The sequence below is a fragment of the Podarcis erhardii genome (genome assembly GCF_964252035.2).
Source record: "Podarcis erhardii genome assembly, chromosome: 5".
NCBI classification, from domain to species: domain Eukaryota; kingdom Metazoa; phylum Chordata; class Lepidosauria; order Squamata; family Lacertidae; genus Podarcis; species Podarcis erhardii.
The window spans coordinates 16,265,249-16,286,366 of record NC_138509.1 but is presented as its reverse complement, the minus strand read 5'-3'; the positions used below and the strand labels follow the sequence as shown (position 1 = coordinate 16,286,366).

At 45.6% G+C, this 21,118-nt stretch overlaps 1 protein-coding gene across 1 annotated transcript; it reads left to right on the top strand.

The window, feature by feature from the left end:
* Positions 1–1,464: 1,464 nt before the first annotated feature.
* On the top strand, positions 1,465–13,309 carry COMTD1 (catechol-O-methyltransferase domain containing 1). Its single transcript, XM_081864425.1, has 7 exons — positions 1,465–1,664; positions 3,536–3,663; positions 5,340–5,445; positions 7,414–7,532; positions 10,352–10,406; positions 10,742–10,875; positions 13,039–13,309. The coding sequence occupies exons 1-7, from the start codon at positions 1,583–1,585 to the stop codon at positions 13,189–13,191; spliced, it is 777 nt and encodes a 258-aa protein (XP_081720551.1). The 5' UTR covers positions 1,465–1,582; the 3' UTR covers positions 13,192–13,309.
* Positions 13,310–21,118: the final 7,809 nt, after the last annotated feature.

Sequence of the window (21,118 nt, the reverse complement as noted above, 5' to 3'; positions counted from 1 at the left end):
GGCGGGAAGGTAAATGGCGTTTCCGTGCACTGCTCTGGTTCGCCAGAAGTGGCTTAGTCATGCTGGCCACATGACCCGGAAGCTGTACACCGGCTCCCTTGGCCAATAAAGCAAGATGTGTACAGTGACCCCAGAGTTGGTCATGACTGGACCTAATGACCAGGGGTCCCCTTCACCTCTTTACCTTATCTTGCCCAATGTAGCACTGGTTTTAGGGTGGTTTAGCCTACACAGGGCTCCGAGCCAAAGGAGGGCATAATGATGATAATAATAATATTTATATAGGTACCTACTGAGAAGGTCCATCAGAAGGCAACTGTACCAAAAGGAATTTTTGTGAAAATAAGAAATATTTGCAGGGGGCACTAATTTTTACTCCTTGTTCTAGGTGCCATGTTACCAAAGTCCACCCCTGCCCAAGGCAACCCAAACCCTGAAGCCCCCATAGATACATTAAAACCAGGCTGGGGGTGGGGAGGAATACATTGAAAACTTCCCACCCATTTCTAAAAGACATATACATATATATAAGCATCAATCTGTGTCGGAAGACAATGGAGGTGTGTGTCTTCAGAGGTGAGGTCAAACTGTGTAAATTATGTTCTTAATATTGTACACTGTCCTGTGATCTTTGGACAAAGGATGGTATATAAATAGAAATAATAATAATAATAATAATAATAATAATAATAATAATAATAATAATAATAGCTAGAGCAGAAGTTGGGCAACCAGACTGCACTTCTACATCAGACGTTATGAGGAAGTCTCTATATAGGCCTATAAGAGGCATAGGCAAACTTGGCCCTCCAGATGTTTTGGGACTACAATTCCCATCATCCCTGACCACTGGTCCTGTTAGCTAGGGATGATGGGAGTTGTAGTCACAAAACAGGTGGAGGAGGGCAGATTTCGCCTATGCCTGGTGTTACCCCAGGAACTCTGGGCGGCTGCCAACAAATTAAAACACAGTATCAAGGTATCAAGTTACAAGGTTTCAAGGAGATTCCAATTAAACAGGAAGCTGACATTTTGGGAGGTCGGATAGTTACAATGGAATGGTCTAGGTGGGGGGTGCACATTTTTATTGTTACTTATTTATGATTATTACTTTGTCAAAATAAAAAAAGTTTTTTTTAAAAAAAAAAGTTGTTAGACAGTGGAAGAAACGCCCTCGTGAGGTTGCGGACTCTCCTTCCTTGGAGATTTAGAAGCAGAGGCCGGGTGTCCATCTGTTCTGGATGCTTGCGTTCGAGATTCCTGCATCGCAGGGGGGTGGACTAGATAACTCTGGGTGCCCCTCTTCCAACTCTACAATTCGATCGTTCTACGATTGTCCAGGCTGCGACGCCCTGGTTGCTCTACCCACAAGACCGGTGGGCTTTCCCCCACTTTCACCCCTGCGCGCCCGCGCGCGCCCAAACCGGGAATTTCCTCTCCCTTCCCGTGACGACAGCAAGAGCTTGCAGGCGTCACGTGAGCGCGGCGGGGAGAAAGTACACTTCGGCGTGCAAAGCTGCAGGAAGCCTCCTCTCTCCCTAACACGCTTTCCAAGAGAAACCCAAGAAATAAAACCCCTAAAATGCCCGCTTTCAACCTCTCCAAAGAAGCGGTCGTCGGGACTGCAGCGCTGGGGGTGGTTGCTGTTGCTGGATTCTTAATAGGTAAGATCCTGAGACTACGATCCCTTTGTCCTCTGAGTCCGCCTTGGAAGCAGGATCCGCGTGGGCGCCGCCCTGTTGCGCGTTCGCCAGAGGCTCCACTGCTTGTTGCGCGCGTGACCCGCGCGTGGGTGGAGTCGTGGGTGGGCTGGGTGGCAGGAGGGGCAACCCAAACCCTAATGAACTCATGGGTTTAGGGTTAGGGCAAGCCCCAGTCTCCCTTTAACAGGACAAACTGGGGGAGTTCAGGATGCTGACACTATGTGACACTCAAAATAAATAAATAAATAATAGGTAAAGGACCCCTGGATGGTTAAGTCCAGTCAAAGGTGACTATGGGGTATGGCGCTCATCTCGCTTTCAGGCCAAGGGAGCCAGCATTTGTCCACAGACAGCTTTCCAGGTCATGTGGCCAGCATGACTAAACCGCTTCTAGCACAACAGGACACCGTGATGGAAACCAGAGCGCATGGAAACGCCATTTACCTTCCCGCCACAGTGGTACCTATTTATCTACTTGCACTGGCATGCTTTCTTTCTTTTTTGTAACGTATTTTTATTAAAGATTTTCTTGGTTTACAAAAGTATGTGCAATGTCTCTCTTTTTTCAAGTAACATTTTTTACAGATCAGTTTCATTTATTGAGACATTAGGAAGAAAGGGGGAAAGAGGTGGAGGGGGGAAAGGTGAGTGGGGGTGGGGTCAGGTGGCGATGTTTCTATTTTACTTAATATATGTGGGGTTTTGTGTCAGCATGGCTTGTGCAGGTTCTCTGCTATTCACCTGTGTTTCTTTGGTGGTGAGAGAGTTTGGGGTTGGCCTAGGGTGCGGCTGTTTGTTTGTGATTGGCTGTGGTGATCTTTGTTTTCATGTGTGAGTGGGGTGGGAGGGTGTTTTGGATCAGGTTAGCCATATTGATTTGTATGTTGTTGGTGGATTTTTGTCGTTGTCTTGTTGGGCTGTGTGTGTGATAAAGGGGAGCCATACCGGGGTGAAGACGTCTTCTTCTATTTGTCCCCATGTCAGTTTCAGTTGATTGGTTAATTTTTCTAGTAAGGCTGTTTCCCATACTATTTGGTACCATTGGTCCATGCTTACTCCTGACAGGTCTCTCCAGTGTCTGGTTATGATGTTCACTGGCAAGCTTTTGAACTGCTAGGTTAGCAGGAGCTGGGACAGAGCAACGGGAGCTCACCCCGTCACAGGGATTTGAACCGCCGATCTTCTGACTGGCAAGTCCAAGAGGCTCAGTGGTTTAGACTACAGCGCCACCCACATCCCTTGTATTCTCGAACGAATGTTTTTCAGAAGCCGAACGTCTGATGCAACTTCCAGTTGAGTGCAGGAAGCTCCTGCAGCCAATTAGAAGACACGCCTTGGTTTTCAAATGGTTTGGGGAGTTGAACGGACTCCCGGAACAGATTAAGTTCGAGAACCAAGGCACCACTGTATAGTGTAACAGCCCCCCTGTTCAAGGCTGGATGGAGCCTGGGAGAAGGACATCATAGTAGAGTTTCACTGTAGTGTTATGGTGCTCTGTTCCATTTGGGAGGCTGTGGAAAATTCACATTGCGGCAATCTGCATGCTCCCAGTCCTGTGACGCCTTTCTATAGGGAAGAGGGTGGGGCACAGCCTTGATCTCTACTGCCCCTGTCCTAGGGCTCTTGTGCTTTAATGTACACATTGAGTTTGGGATGAGCTTTACCATGAACTTCCTTGAAGAAGACAGGCCTGTAAATGGGCGGATCAGCTTCCACCATTGAAGTGAACGGGAAAACCCTTAGGTTCAAGGGAGCAATGTGTGCATGCAGCCACACCAGAAATCTTTGGACGCTTACGGGTTTCTATGCTTGTCTTATTTCTTTCCCAAAAGGCAGAAGATATTCAGGCCTTCCCTTTGGAACTCCCAAAAGCCGTTTCCAAGGGAAAAACAGCCCATTACTGCAGTACGTACTGGATCACTCCTTGAGGGAGCACCCGGCTTTGAAGAAGCTAAGATTGGTAAGTATGTCTTTCTACTGGGTCTATCTTCCCGACTTCAGCTCTCACATAAGTGCCCCGTTCAGAGTCCACTTAGGAACTTGCTCATGCCCAGAGCTGGGTTTTGTCTTCTCCATGAGATGATAAGGATAGACATCCCAGAAAAAATATATGGTTGTTTATTTTCTGCAATGGTTTCATTTCGCATCAGAACTGTGTTGTCTCAAGGAAAAGGTATATGGGGCCCACAATGAAACCCACAAGCTCCGCCTCATGTTTCTGTGCTGTTTTCACCAGATAAGTCCCATATAGCCTTCTAAAAAACAATAGAATATCAGTAAAGACCAGGACCCCCCTTTCCCCCTGTAAATGTGGCCATGCTGGGTTCCATTGCAAGTGGAGAGGCATGCTGGCCGACTGAATGCTGACTCAAGACAAGAGAGAGAGGTGTTCAGTTAGGTTTCTCCCCAACCTGCTAGTCTTGTTTGTGGAGGAATTTAGCTTTGGCTTTCCTGAGAGAACTTTGCATCATGTGAACACCAGGCTGTGTTCCTCTGAAGTGGTACTGCTAAGCCGCAGTGAGAAGTAGGCTGTATTGTGGCGTGGACTCTCCTTCCCCCTTGCTGCTGTGAACTCAATTCTAAATACCCTTGCAATTCTAAATAGCCCTATTTAATGCAACAAGAGTGCCTGGCGTGCTCTGGTCCATGGGGTCACGAAGAGTCGGACACAAATAAATGACTAAACAACAACAAATGCAACAGGGCTGACCTATAGGTACTTTCTAGGAGCTTGCGACAGCTGAACCTCTCATTGTAGTGAATATTAATTCACGTAACCACTGGCGGAGGAAGAGGGGTGCGGGGAGGCACACCACCCCTGGCAGTGTGATCCCAGTGGGGCGCCATTGCGGCTGCCCCCCCCCCGCCCGCCCGCGCTGGGCGTGCTATGCCCCCAGGATGCCCTGCTGCCACTGCTCTCCACCCCCTGGTGCCGGAGTGTGAAGCTCCGCCACTGCACGTAACAGTTTTGAAAATGTGTATCCCTGTGTTACCTGTCTATTCAGTCATGGATCAATAATTTCCCCAAATCCCCTCCTATTCAGTGCATAGCCTTTACAATTATTATTGTGATTATTATTCATATTTGTCAGAGTTATCAGTTGCTTTTTCTTTGCTAAACGCAACTCAAATGACTTACAGCCAAAGACATAATAATAATAATAATAATAATAATAATAATTTATTTATACCCCACCCATCTGGCTGAGCTTCCCCAGCCACTCTGGGTGGCTCCCAATCAAGTGTTAAAAACAGTACAGCATTAAATATTAAAAACTTCCCTGAACAGGGCTGCCTTCAGATGTCTTTTAAAGATAGGATAGCTGCTTAATAATAATATGCAGAAGCAGGGTGTTTTTCAGCTGGAACTTGCTTGAACTCAGGTGGCCGCCATTGCCATTCTAAGAGAACAGGGGTAGCATTCACGGAGAGTTCCGGCACCTCTTTTTCTAGAAAAAAAATAGCACTGTGCAGAAGCTTATTGTCATTTCTCTGGTCATGCAAATGGAGAAATCAGCCAAAGGCAAATTGTGTTCGAATGCACAAATAGCCCCCACCCCCACCCCATAATAACTTGTAGCACTGGTTACTGATCAGTAAGTTAGCAACTTGTAATAAGCAGATGTTCTTTTCTAGGTTACTTGGAACCTTCCCAATAAAAATATGATGGTGTCTATTGACGAGGCCCAGCTTTTGGCCAACCTGGCAAGGCTGATCAAAGCAAAGAAGGTCATTGAAGTAGGTAAGTCATTCTGTTTATGCAGGGATGGCTCCAGAATGATCTGTAGTCTGAATTGCAGGATCTGTGGGCCATGTGGCTGTTGCCTGCTAATCACATCTGGAAGAGAAGTGACCTTATGTCCACTGGAAGTCTGGCATCCAGTCACTTTCTTTCTTTTTAAAAAAAAATTCCTTGAATTTCAAAAAAAAAAATTCCACATAAAAATTCCAGTGCATTAGAGAGTGTCAACATCCTATCCTGTTTTCCATGACGTTTTTCTTATCTCCCCTGTGCTGCATCCTGTCTTCCCTCTTTTTTAACATACAGTGGTACCTCAGGTTACATACACTTCCGGTTACAGACTCTGCTAACCCAGAAATAGTGCTTCAGGTTAAGAACTTTGTTTCAGGATGAGAACAGAAATTGTGCTCTGTTGGCGCGGCTGCAGAGTGGTGCTTAGCTAAAGTGGTGCTTCAGGTTAAGAACAGTTTCAGGTTAAGATCAGACGTTCAGAACGAATTGAGTACTTAACCTGAGGTACCACTGTAGTCATAACACAATAATCTTTCATTCTTTCTGTTGCTCATAGTTTGAAACCTGCTGGCGGGTTCTTCGTGCTATAGTGTTTCTTCAAATAATCTGAAAAAGGTTTCCATTCGTCAAAATAAAAAACACCAGTCATCATTAGATTCTCGTATTTTAGTTATTAGCTTGGCTGATTCAACATAGCCCATTACTTTGCTTAGCATCCAACCACTTTTTAGTTTCTGTTCTTTGGCTGCTACATTTGGCTTGACTCTAAAGATCCCCGTGTTCTTTTCAGGCTGTGGACTCAGGCAGAGGAACAAATACTCCCAATTCTGCAACAAACGTTTGTTCTTTGAGAATTTCTGAGACTTTCTCAGCATTCAATCCCTGGCCCTCCACCTTAAAACGTTGCATTGGTTTCTCCAAAGAATGCTGTCTCCTGCCTGAACCCTGTCTGAATTATCCTAGCTTCTTTGAGCTGAGCTGGCCAGGGGAATGTTGAATGGAAGCCTAGCATTGTACAGGCTGCAACCTCTTAGGCCAACCATTCTGAGAAGTTTTATTTTTCCAGGAAGTGGCTTCCGAACTGCGCTGCATCCCAGACCATATTGTAGTCCCAAACTTGCCCCAGCTCCTGCAAATGTACATTGGCTGCAGTTAGATTGCTCTGAGCGCTGTGAAGTCGCAAGGGCAAACACTATAAATAAGTAAGCATTGAATAATTGCATTTCAGGGCTTAATCCACGGTCAAGAGCACCATTCTGAGCTGCTTACAGGAAGGGCATGGCAGGGCCAAATGAGAGACAAGCAAAGTCTCACGGGCTGCATGGGTGGAAAAAACACTTGGCACACAAGTTTCAGTTGGGCCGCCTCTGCCACCATCTCCGCTTCTGCATTAGTTACTAGAGACTGCGACATAATTCGGGGTGGGGCAGAGAAGAGCAATTTGTGGGTTTTGCAGAGACATCCCAAGCATCCATGCAGGATTGGTCATTGGGCAAAGGACCAAGAGATTTGTGGAGCCTGCTCCCCCCCCTCCCCACTGTAGCAATGGCATTCTCCAAATAGAACATGAAAATATTCAAAACCTACCAGAGAAGAATGACAAATCAAGTTGATGGATTATGCCGAAATGGCCAAAATGATCAGAAGAATCAGAAATCGGGAAGACCAAAAATTTAATAAGGAATGGGGAAATTTTACAATTTATCTTAAAAACCATTGTAAACAGTTAAAATTGTTAGTAGGATTGGAATAACTTACCCAAGAGGCCAGGATATTATTTTTAATATTTTTCTCTCTCTGAAAACAAGTACTGAAGACATCCACAGTCTCTCATGCCTGGACGAGGTTGTGTTAAGATACCAGTTAAGAATGGGATCTAGAACTCATGGAACTCTCTGTGTCGCAGAAATAGGAACCAGGCTCCGACAACTGCCCATAATTCCTGGTGTGTTTCAGGTGTCTTTACAGGGTACAATGCCTTAAACATGGCTCTGGTCATACCCGAGGATGGCAGAGTTGTCGCCTGCGATATAAGTGAAGATTATGCCAATATGGGAAAGCCAGTGTGGAAAGAGGTAAATGAGCTGCGCTGGCACACCTGAGGATTGGGAGACCTGAGAATTGGAGCTAAACAATATATTACACGGGAGATCTGTCATTTCAGGCATTGGGTGTCTTAGTTTTTAACTCTGAATCAAATGCAGGGAAGTATGGGTTTGGTTGGTGTAGCTGGGCTTAAAAGGGTATATCAACCTCTCCCCTTGAATCTGTTTCCTTCTAAATCAGTGGTTTCCAGCCTTTTTTGGGGGGCCATGCCCCATCTAAGCATCTCTAAAATCCTGATTCCACCCCCACCTCCGTGACATATAATTCTTATTATGGATAAATGACAAATTTCCTGAGGTATCTGAATTCCTGCTGATCACCAGTGCTCAGAGCAGGGGGAAATTCCACAACTGTTGACTGAGTGCTCCCAGCGCACTACTCCCCCTGAATGCGCCCAGTGTATTTTCTGTTTAGATAACCTTTTCTGTTTAGATAACCTCTCCATTGCCACCAGCTGACTGCCGTGTACATGCCAATTTTAATTTTAAAAATGTTTACGTCACAAAATATCTTTAGATACCGTATATGAGGCCCCAAGAACCATAAGAAATGCAAAAAAATCACTGCTAATAACTCATTCTCAAATTGCCCCCCTTAAAAATCAAATTGCCTCCCTGTGGGGCATGTGCCCCACATTGGGAACCACAGAGCTAAATCTTCTCCTCCCCGCCCCCCCCCCCCCCGGCAAGCTGCTATTGGCCCTGTAGAAATACAACCGCAGATGTGTTATTTGGCACTTACTCAGGTAAATGCTTGCGAAATAATGTTGCAGCCACTCCCTAGCAATAATGGCTACATTACCAGTAACTGATGCTGGCACCATTAGCGTCCCGCAAGGTACAGAATGCCTGCGGTCACCATTTTACAAATGCAAAAGCATCTTTATGCTCCATAAGTGATGCCACTGTGACGCATTGGTTTGAAATCTTTGCTCTAGCTAGTAAAGATAAAGGACCCCTGGATGGTTAAGTCCACTCAAAGGCGACTATGGGGTTGCGGTGCTCGTCTTGCTTTCAGGCTGAGGGAGCCGGCATTTGTCCATAGACAGGTTTCTGGGTCATGTGGCCAGCATGACTAAACTGCTTCTGGCGCAACGGGACACTGTGACAGAAACCAGAGCGTATGGAAATGCCGTTTACCTTCCCACCGCAGCAGTATCTATTTATCTACTTGCACTGGCATGCTTTCAAACTGCTAGGTTGGCAAGAGCTGGGACAGAGCAACGGGAGCTCACTCCATTGCAGGGATTCAAACCGCCAACTTTCTGATCGGCTAGCCCAAGAGGCTCAGTGGTTTAGACCGCAGCGCCACCCGCGTCCAAATGTTGCATTCCGTCTTAGGGCATTGGACACGATCTCGCCAGATGTCAAATCCTGTTTTAAATCCTTCCTCTTACCTTCAATGGAAGAGATTGAAACATATGCTTGATGCTTTTCTCAAAATATGAGGACTTTTCCCCCTTTTCTGCACGTACATAGTGCAATATTTTTTATCTGAAACAGGTTCTCACCCACTGCCAAGTGTATCCACGGCATATGGTTGCATGGCATGGGTGCCTAAGAGGGCAGGAGTGGCCAAGCTGGCGCCACTCAGATGCTGTTAAACTCCAGCACCTTCAGCCATGAGGGCAATTCTCAGGGATGCTGGGATTTGTAGTTCAGCAATATGTGCCACAGGGCATTGCCTCTGACGTGGCACTATTTTTGTAGATTTTCTTGTGTTCTGAAAGCCGAGCATTCCCATCCTGTAATAGGCAAAGAAAGGAAAAAAACCGCTTATCTCATCAGAGGAGTTAGTGGCTTCTTCCTCCTCCTCCTCCTCCTCCAATAATTAAATAAGTAGAAATTAAAAAGCAAAGACAAAAGGGTGTGCCATTTCCTTGCCCAGTCATGCCCCACAAATTTTCTGCTTTTTTTGTAAGGGGAAATGTGGATATGACTTATATCAACTATCAGCCAACTGGCTTCCATTTGGCAGCGTTCTCTGTGTTTTCACGTTCAGCCCTGAAACAAAGTGATTTCAGAATTTTTGACTTTGGCGGTTTGCCTAAGATGGCTGGAGAAAGGACCGAGGAGGTGATGGTTTGTAGCCTCCAGCTAAGCCACAGCTGAACCATTCAGCTTTTATTTCCACCACCTCTCTGTTTTTCCTCTCAACTCTGATTTCCCAAATCCAGGGATTTAGTATATGCCGTAAACAACCACCCACCTGGTCAGTTGTGGCAAAAAGGAAACTTTGCAGAAGTTGGGTTTTTTAGGCCACAAACGATGTATATAAGTGGTGCATAAAGCTTGCTTTGGGTTAGTAACACTTGTGGAGAGTGGTTTAATGTTCCACGTAATCTTCCCAGTACTCCAATTCACAGACCAGATGAAGACCTCTTAACCTTGGCCTTCAAGCAGAGCAAATGATATCCAATGAAATGGATAAATTACATATGAAAAGACATTGATTTTGTCAGGCCTTCTGTCTCAAAATCACCTATAGTACAGTCGTACCTTGGATCCCGAATGCCCTGGAACTCGGGACGTTTTGGCTCCCAAACGCTTCAAACCCGGAAGTCGTTGTTCCAGTTTGCGAATGTTCTTTTGGAACCCAAACATCTGATGGGACTTCCGTGGCTTCTGATTGGCTGCAAGAGCTTCCTGCAGCCAATCAGAAGCCACAATTTGGTTTTCAAACGTTTTGGAAGTTAAACTGACTTCTGGAACGGATTCTGTTTGACTTCCAATGTACAACTGTATGCCTTTCCTAGGAAATAACCTTTTACCCCTCTCTCTCACTTCAGGCAAGAGTGGATCACAAAATTGACCTAAGGATAAAGCCGGCCATCCAAACACTAGGTATGTCAATAATGCCTGGAAATTATAGAATGTGCAGCTGAATTGTGACATGTCATACTGGTTGAGAAGAGTAGATAACAAAATGGGTTTACCAGTTTAGTGGTGTGTCAGGAGAGTGACTTAAAAAGTGTTGTTTTTTCATAAAGGATGGTTTGTTTTTTGGTAGGCCCCACATCTCTGAAATGTCAACTTACACAAAATCAAACTCCTATGAATATTATGGCACAGCGCTATTGTAGATTAGGCACTGCTAATTTCTGCTAATTTCACTGAAATTGAACAGTCCTACAGATGTTTCCTATTTGAAATGAAATCATCCTTTTTTTAATGTCTAGATGAACTTCTGGCAAATGGCGAAGCTGGGACATTTGACTTTGCTTTCATAGATGCTAACAAAGATGGCTACAACGATTACTATGAAAGATGCTTACAGCTCGTGAGAAAAGGAGGAATAATAGCAATTGATAATGTAAGCACAGCATGCTTCCTCAAGAAAGTCTCATGGCAAATTAAAAGTTCTTAACAAATTCATTGGAGCATAGGTATTGGTGGAGCCTGTTTGACAATCAAATACTAAATCATTTCAAAGAATTCCAACAGATAATTTGATTATATGAACACTATAGAATCATTGAATTGTAGAGTTTTCGAAGAGGGGCACCCAGAGTCATCTAGTCCAACCCCCCCTGTGATGCAGGAATCTCAGCTAAAGCATCCATGACAAGAGGGCTTTCCATCCTCTGCTTAGAAACCACCAAGGAAGAAGAGTCCACAAACTTGTTGAAGTCCGCTCAATTGTCAAAGCAGCTCTTAATGTCAGAAAGCTCTTCCTGGTGTTTAGTCAAAATTTCCTTTCTTGTAATTTGAAACCATTGTTACAGGCCCTACCCTCCAGAGCAGGAGGAAGCTAGCTTGTTCCATCTTCCATGCAACAGCCCTTTAGATACCGTATTTTTCGCTCTATAGGGCGCACCGGACTATAGGGCGCACCTAGCTTTTTTGGGGGGGGGAGAATAAAGGGGGGGAAATTATTGCCCCCCCCCCAGCCCCAAAGAGCAAAGAAGCCAAGGCAGCCAACAGGATCCATCCCGCTGGCTGTCTTGGCTTCCTCTTTAGCCACGCACAACCTCTCCAGCCGGGATCCCGCTCGCTGTCTTGGCTTCATTTTTAGCCATGGGGCTGGGGCAGGGGCAGGGGAATCCCGAGCTTCCCCCGACCCCAGCCCCTAGAACAGGTCCGGGAGTGGCGGCAAGGTTGCGTGCAGCCTTGCCGCTGCTCCCGGAGCTTGCGGGCTGGGGGAGCGCTCCGAAGGTTTGCGGATAGCTGCCTGAAGCCCGGGGAGCACAGTGGGAGTTGGCACTGTGCTCCCTGGGCTTCAGGCTGCAGGCTTCTATCCGCAAGCCTTCAGAGCCCGGCAGGAACTCCCGCCGGGCTCCAAAGGCTTGCGGATAGCTGCCCTAAGCCCGGGGTGCGCAGCGCTGCGCTCCCCAGGCTTCGGGCTGCAGGCTGCTATCCGCAAGCCTTCAGAGCGTGGCGGGCACTCCCGCCATGCTCTGAAGGCTTGCGGATAGCTTCCTGAAGCCTGGAGAGCGAGAGGGGTCAGTGCGCACCGACCCCTCTTGCTCTCCAGGCTTCAGCAAAAGCCTGCATTCGCTCCATAGGACGCACACACATTTCCCCTTCATTTTTGGAGGGGGAAAAGTGTGTCCTATAGAGTGAGAAATACGGTATTTGGAGATGGCTATCATATCTTTTCTCAGTTTCCTCTTCACCAAGCTGGAACATTCCCAATTCCTTCAACTGTTCCTCATAAGGCTTGGCTTCCAGACCCTTCATCACCCTCCTCTGCACACGTTCCAGCTTGTCAATATTCTTACATTAGTCACATGAGTATGTTTTACGGGGGAAATACTGGCGGTGGCAGACAGAGGGCACATATTATGCCTTTACTAACAGGAAGGAAAGGAGGAGAAGGGGAAAAGCATTTGGAACTTTGTTGGGAAGGGAATTATCTCTTGTATCTTAAAAAAAAATATCAGTTACTATTAGTCAATTTTGTACTGGGGGGAAAAAGACTAAAAGTACAGTCCCTTGTTTGGGAGTAAGACCGCTTGACTCAACTTATGAGCAAAGATTGAAATATAGAGGGCCTTCTCAGTAGTGGCGCCTGCCCTGTGGAACGCCCTCCCATCAGATGTCAAGGAAATAAACAACTATCTGACTTTTAGAAGACATCTGATGGCAGCCCTGTTCAGGGAAGTTTTTAATGTTTGATGTTTTATCATGTTTTAATATTCTGTTGGGAGCCACCCAGAGTGACTGGGGAAACCCAGTCTGCTAGGTGGGATATAAATATATTGTCGTCGTCGTCATTAGATGGCTTAAATCTCATTTTCAGAGCTACAGACTACACTTTTTAAGGAGTATTTTGGGAAAGGGGCTGTTTGTTTCAAATCTGGTGGTACATTGGTCAGACTCCAATGTCATGCCCTAGGCACATATGGAAATAAATATAGATGATATAGAACGAAATATATGCAAATATAAGGATAAAAGGTGCGCTGTGCCGTGTTTTTCTTGTAAAAATAAGTATACATTTTCTCTCCCCTCCCCTCCCCACCCTTTCTAATAGGTTTTGTGGTCGGGGAGAGTCCTTAAGCCAGCCAAAGATGATCTGGATGGCCAGCACCTCCATCAGTTGAATGAGAAGATCTTCCGTGATCCGCGAGTGAATATTAGCATGCTCACCATTGGCGACGGGGTGACGTTGGCATTTAAGCTGTAGAAGAGAAGCCCAGATGCTGTAGATGGGCTGGGCCCTCTAATCATGGGAACATTGAAGATGAAATGATGTATATTTTTGAACTTGTCTCAATAAAATAGCCTAGACTTGAAATCAGCAACTGACATAGACAAGTTCCTTCTTTTCTCTATCGCTGAAAATCATGGAGGGTGCAGGAAAACTGTATTTTGCATGTTCTCAGTGGGGAGGAAACCAAAAACTATTATTTTCACATGCAAAATCATACAATGAAAATAAGCTTCAAAATACCCAAGGTGTTTCCAGGACACATTGGACACCAGTTGCTTAAACGAGAAATACATGTTGGGAGGTGGATAAACTGCTTCGGTCTTCGTATGGTTGAAAGCTCCTCAGCATAGAAAATTGCATGTTGGGGAGGGGTTCTAGACTAGTCTCCCCAGTATGATGTTGTCATTGTTGTTGTTGTTTATTTGGTTCTTCAACTTAAAATTTTACAGAGATATATCAAACATAAATCATAAAAAACAAGATTCCAAGGAATCTCCTGGACTTCCATCCTATTATTATTCATTTCCTCCCACATCTTTTATGTTAATGCTTCCATTATATCCAGAATCAACCTTAAACTACAAGTTTTTAAGATAAATTATAAAATTTTCCCATTTTTTGGTCTTCCTGGTTTCTAACTCTTCCAGTCGTAGCATTCGTGCAGCTGTGGGTCGCATACGTAAATAGACTTTTCTGCTCCTTTTGGATTTCGGCACCTCACGTGTTATTTTCTTTGTGCGGTGGATTTTATATACATAAGACTGACCATGGTTTACTGCATTCACAAGCAAACCACTCCTTCACTGCCCTCCTCCTGGCTCACCGAAGAGGAAACAAACCAGGCTTTGTGCCTTAGTGGTGCGTCTGAACTAGCTTCTCTCCAACGTTGTCCATGGCTGAAGACCCACAGTGATCCCCAACATGCACTTGGCAGGCTGCCTCATGGACAGCAGACGTACCCTCACCCATGGACGGCATTGGGATAAAAGGTAAAGGACCCCTGGATGGTTAAGTCCAATCAAAGGCAACTATGGCGTTGCGGCGCTCATCTCGCTTTCAGGCCGAGGGAGCTAGCATTTGTCCACAGATAGCTTTCCGGGTCATGTGGCCAGCAGGATTAAACCGCTTCTGCCACAACAGGACACTGTGATGAGTGCCAGAGCGCATGGAAACGCCATTTACCTTCTCGCTGCAGCTGTACCTATTAATTTACTTGCATTGGTGTGCTTTCGAACTGCTAGGTTGGCAGGAGCTGGGACAGAGCAATGGGAGCTCACTCCGATGCGGGGATTCAAACTGCTGACCTTCTGATCGGCAAGCCCAAGAGGCTCAGTGGTTTACTTATGCGTAATTTTTATTGGTTTACATTAATCATAACACAAAGCAAACTATAATAATCCACTTAATATTTCACAAATTTTTTCAGAAGTGACTTCCTTCAACCTTTCCACAAATCATCCATATAATAAAAACAAATAGTTCCGCATTTCTTATTTTGTAATGTCATTAATCATTCTAATTCACCTGTTTTTCTTCAGACAGTACCCTTTGCTTCTTACAGAGCACCTTTAAAACCTACTAACGTTATCTGTCCATCGCTTAGGTTTTCCAGATATTTAGTAAAACTTTCCCAATCTTTTGTAAACCTCTGGTCTTTTATATATCTAATTTTCCCTGTCATCCTGTCCATCTCCACATAGTCTAGTAATTTTGATCTCCAATCCTCAATTGTCGGCAGACCCTCTAGTTTCCAATTTTTAGCCAATAGGACCCTTGCTGCCGTTGTTGCGTATTGAAACAGCTTATGGTCTTTCCTTTTTATCTCCCTTCCTACCAGTCCCAGCAGGAATGCCTCGGGTTTTTTAACGAAAGTATAACTTAAGATTTTCTTTATTTCATTATACACGCTCTCCCAAAACCCTTTAACTTTTTGGCATTCCCACCACATGTGGTAGAAGGTCCCCTCTCTCTCCTTACACTTCCAACATTTGTTACAGGATCCGTACATTCTGGCTAACTTAACAGGGGTCATATACCAACGATAGAACATTTTCATTAAATTCTCCTTAAGTGTTACACAAGCCGTAAACTTGAGATGTTGTTTCCATAATTTTTCCCATTCTTCAAAGTAAATGTTATGGCCAAAATCTCTAGCCCAGTGAGTCATTACCGACTTTACTTCCTCATCAATTAGGTTCCAGTCTAATAACTGATTGTACATTTTAGACAAAGTTTTTATATTATTTTTCAAGATCTCGGTTTGAAATCTGGAGTTTTTATCAGCATATCCTTTATCTTTAAGATCTTTCCTAAACATCACCAAAATTCAAAAATCGGTGATCAGCTCACCCCAGCGCCTGGATATGTCAGATGGATGAGAACACAGCCACCAATTTTAGACCAGGTTAGTCCGTACTGTTAGAGAAGATAGTCTTTTTGCCTTAGTCGCTGCCGCGTTTTGAATCAGTTAATGGCGTCGGCACCTCTCTTCCGCTTTTGCGCTAATTACAGCACGGTAGAGGGGAAAGCGTTCTACGGCGCCCCCTTCACTCTATCAGATGGTTCCAATTTAGTAACCTCGCTTTCTGTCCCCTGTTTTAGGCACCTCTACTTGAGAGGTTATCGGGTGCTTTTAATAGAGGAGTCTTTTCAGGGGAACAAAGTAGACGTTAGTAGTAGCTTTTCTCTTTCCCTCGCTCTGGAGTTTCACAGCGGTTTTGCTGATTTCTGATAAAGGCTGAACCCCGAAAAAACTTTTCTCCTCTTTTGCCGGGTTTCTCTATTTTCAATATTACAACTCCTTCAAGCTTCGTTCACTCCCCGGTTTCCTATACTTGGAAGCGGAGCGCTAGCCTTCTGCGAGGACAGGGCTGTCCAATACTGGGGAGGGAGAAAATGGCTGCCCAGGACCCGCTGCTCGGCTTCGCTGTACTCTTCACCTTTTGAGGGTTACCTGACAGCGAGGCGAGTCGCGTCTGGTCTCTGCTGGCTCCCAGTACCTCCGGACACCCTCCGGACGTGTTTCTGGGGTGCTTGCGCCCTTCTGCACCCCCTTTTTCCTCCCCTTGTAGGACAGGGATCGCGCTCTCCGCCGAATCCCTTCTCGCTCGGAAGACGCGCTCCGCCGGAAGTCAAGAGGCTCAGTGGTTTAGACCACAGCACCACCAGTGTGGGGCCACTTCTCTCCTACAATTATCCTTGCTTGTCTTCTATGTTAAAGATGTAGAGAGAGCATGTTCATGAAAGCTGCCTCTTTTCTGATCCCGTAGCTGCCATTAGGAAAGACCCGCAATGCCCGGCTAGGCCACCAATCGATGAACCATCTGTAAACTTGCTGCAAAAGTTAAGAAGGAAATAGGGTGGGACTGAATACCGAGAATATATTACGCCGCCTCCCATTTCCTCAAAGCGTGGGTGAACCTTGAGCAACTTGTCCCGGGTTGTCTTACATTCATGACTGCTAAATATTCCTTGATGCTAACGGCATTTTAATCTTCTCTCCATACCAACCCACTCCAGATATCATGGTTGTGAGTCAGCCTGAGAAGTTTCAGGAAAGCTGTGGCAGGCATGTTTGGATATGTTTTCTGCCAACTCTTCTGCCAGTAATATAATCACACTTCTCCATCATGAAGGCTTTACGTCTACCTACTCTAGGAATTTTTGTGGGGGGGGGGTTGATCTATGCTGCAAAACCTATTTTGGAGGTGCAAAAACATGGAACTCTCTTGTGCATTCTTCCCTGCCTCTTCGCAAACAGTGGTGTGTCGTCCCCATCGCCCCCATCTGTGTTGGCAGCAGGAAAGAGAGAGAGAGATCAACCCTGGTAGATAAGTTGAATTGTTTCAATGCCCAAGAAGAAGTCCCAATGAGAGAAGAATGGCTACAGAAATGAATGGACCATGCAGAAATGGCAAAACATGTCAGAAGAATAAGAAATCAAGACAGCAAGCATTTTATTTAGGAATGGAAATGGTTCGTTGAATATCTCCAAACTGCAAACAGATTAGGACATTGGCAGGATTAGTGTAGAAACCTGCAGTTTCAAAAACATCTATGAAAATATGTAGGAATAAGTAGAGATGGTTGGGATATGTGGGGAAAGATGTAAATAAATCTAAGGAACCACAGAAAGAGAGAGAGAGGGAAGTCCAAGTTTAAATGTGAGAATTAGAGTTGAAATGTTTGTTATAAATGAAAATTAGTATAATAATTATTTTTTAAGAGAATTGCCTCAATGCCCTGCTCTTCATTTGGGCAGTGTCTGCCACCAGACGCAATGTGGGGCCCAGGAACTCCATCTGCACTTAAATGAATATCCCGATACAAAGGCACACTTCCTGGTTGCCTCAGCAGCAATGCCAAATTACCGTGTTTTTCGCTCCATAAGACGCACTTTTCCCCTCTTAAAATCTAAGGGGAAATGTCTGTGCGTCTTATGGAGCGAATGTGTCTCCCTGGGGCTGGGGGGGGGGCGGGCTTCCCCCACTGCCAGCCCCACAAGCTCTGGGAGCATCCGCTGCTCCCCGAGCTGTTTTTGGGGGGCTGGGGGGGACCCAGGCTTCCCCCACCAGCCCCTACAAGCTCCTGAGCAGCTCTGGGATAGCCCGCGAAGCCTCTGCAGGGCAGCGGGGAGCCTTCATCCCGCTGCCCTGGGGAGGCTTTGCGAGGCTATCCCTGGCTTTTGCGGGAGGTGGGGGAAGGGACAGAGCTGCGCAGAGTGTGTGTGTGGCTCTTGGGGGCTTTTCCCCAAGGAGGGAGAAGGGCAGCCCATCACTGAGGGGCTGTCCTTCTCCCCCCTCGGGGAAAAGCCGCAAGCGCTGCACACACGCTCCACATGGCTCATGAAAGGGAGCGCTGAGCAGAGCCTGGGATGTATTCAGGCTCTGCTCAGCGCTCCCTTTAAATAATTCTTTTTTCTTGAATTGCCCCCCCAAAAAGTAGGTGCGCCTTACGGAGCGAAAAATACGGTAGTGTGTCCATGGCAAGCTAACTTAGGAAACCCAAGAAATTTGTGGCAGAGAGGGTGGGAGAAGAGTTTGCAACACTCTGCAGCTGCCTCACACTGTGAGCACTGTCAGCGCTGTAGGGTAACCAGTTGAAAAGAGAGGACAGGGTTCTTGCAGCTTCAATATTTGTATAGAAGAGGGAACTGACAAGTTTGGGCAAGAGGGGGCCATTCCAGCGCACAGTGTTGCCGCTTGTCTGCCCCGGGGCAGAGAGGTTGAGCACCAAGTCCCCCACTCTCACCAAGTTTGACCCTGCTGACGTGAGGTGGTCCTTCTGTTCGGAAGGCGCAATCGATGCACAAGCATGGCTGTCACACAGTGACCCTTTGCAGCTTCTCACAGCCTGTCATCTACTGCATTAATATAATAATACAATAAGAGTAACTTCTATAAAGCAGGCTTCAGAAAGAAGGGACTCAGCTAGACTGCTAAAGAAAAAGTGATTTATGTGTGTTGTATGTGCGATATAAGGGGTGCTGTGGGTTAAACCACAGAGCCTAGGACTTGCCGATCAGAAGGTCGGCAGTTCGAATCCCCGCGACGGGGTGAGCTCCTGTTGCTCGGTCCCTGCTCCTGCCAACCTAGCAGTTCGAAAGCACCTCAAAGTGCAAGTAGATAAATAGGCCCCTACTGGATTTCCCTGTTTAAATTTACAGCGCTTTAGACTGAAACACTTCTTTGATGCATCTAGATCCAGCCAAGGAATGCACAGTTGTAAAACAGTTGGAAAGAAGAAATGAACAATTGTGGTGGTGGGAAACATGCCAAAGGGAGGGATTAATGCACAGTTCCGAACAATGTATTTATTTCTCTCTCTCTTCTATAACAGCGAGTACATAAACTGGCTGCTGTAATATTTATTCCTATTATTGGGAAGTTAAATATTGCCAATAACTCACTGGTTTCGCTCTGCGTTAGGTTTCATATTATAGAGGTTGATTTAAGTTTGTGGAAACACAAGCATTTATCTCTTCCTCTCGTTCATATTACCCTCCTGAGTTCCAAGTAAATTGTGCCTACTTATATTTTATGAATTTGAGATAATTAAAATATTTTATGAAGGCAACTAAAAAATAAAATAAAAACCCTCCCCAGAGTTAGCAGCAAGACTATTGATTGACTAGCGCTTTACTGCAAAGGAGATGAAGTGGCAATGAATCATTCTTTAAAGGCTTCTAAGTTTCCTTTCATTGACACGCTAAACACAGCAACCTCCTACACTGCTAAGGCTCCTGGGGGAAGCTGAATATTCACAACATTTACTGATAGCGCCACACCAGAGTTACTAAAAATAATTCATGTTCGGGCCTCACTGCCAGTTTTGGAAATAAACACCAAACAGCTGCAAACATTTATACTGCAGTGAGGTTTTTGACCCATAAAATAATACAGCAAGGAAGAAACAAATAAAAGAAAATTTGTGAAGCTTTCTGTACTTTGGTAACCCGATAAAGGTCCGTATAGTTAAAGCTATGGTTTTCCCAGTAGTGATGTATGGAAGTGAGAGCTGGACCATAAAGAAGGCTAATCGCTGAAGAATTGATGCTTTTGAATTATGGTGCTGGAGGAGACTCTTGAGAGTCCCATGGACTGCAAGAAGATCAAACCTCTCCATTCTTAAGGAAATCAGTCCTGAGTGCTCACTGGAAGGACAGATCGTGAAGCTGAGACTCCAATACTTTGGCCACCTCATGAGAAGAGAAGACTCCCTGGAAAAGACCCTGATGTTGGGAAAGATGGAGGGCACAAGGAGAAGGGGACGACAGAGGATGCGATGGTTGGACAGTGTTGTCGAAGCTACCAGCATGAGTTTGACCAAACTGCAGGAGGCAGTGGAAGACAGAAGTGCCTGGCGTGCTCTGGTCCATGGGGTCATGAAGAGTCGGACACGACTAAACAACTAAACAACAACAAACCCGATAAAATATTTAATAAAAACATTTTTTTAAAAATGAATGAAATTACATGAGCGGGGAGCAGGGGCCAGACTGTAAAAACTTAAGAGTCAAAGAATTGGAAGGTACCCCAGGGATCTTCTAGTCCAACCCCATATTCTGCCTGGTGTGGGACTCGAACCCACAATCGTGAGATTAAAAGTCTCACGATCTAGCAACTGAGCTATATGTTCCTACTGAAATGGAATAGAGTCTCTTACCACGGAACGGGTTCGCTTTGACTCTTTTAATACAAAAAACGTTGAATGCAACGAGGTTTGCTTCATAGGGGAGGGGTAAAATTGTCAGTGCCATTTCTCACATCCGTATCAATTTCCACACGTTCCCGTTTTTTCACAGTATTCCCTGTTCTGTTGCTTGCCATCCACACCCATAAATGTACCTAGGGTGTGGTTTGTTAGTTTGTTTTTTTAATACTCTGATGTCCCTCACCTGCCTTTCCCCATTCTGAGAATGTGTGCAGGTATTTCTGCATTCAGTCATTCATGGATCTGCACATATCTTTATTCTGACACTCTAATTTTAAATCAATTTCCCTGGAAGGGGAAGGGAGGGTGTGCAGTCTGAGCCATATAAATGCCAGCGCAAGGAGAGAAGAGGCCAGGAAACTAAAGCTGGCTTGGGGTTTCAGCCCAAGCTGGCGTTCTGGCTCTCTGTGAACGCCACGTGGTGTCAGAAGTGGGAAGAGTCACGCTACAGTGCTTGTCCTCCTTTCAAAGAAGAAAATAATTGGGGTGTGTGTGTGTGTGCAAGTCCCAGGAAAATGAACTGCATAAGCTGCCTATGCAGAACTTCAAGTTCACAAGTCCAGCTGTCAATTCCAAACCAAGAGAAATGCAGTTTGATAGCTACCATGGGGGGGGGCTGGGCGGGGGGAGATAAACAACTTGTCTGGTGCAGTGCTGGGAAACAGCAGCCCATCCGAGTGCAGCGAAA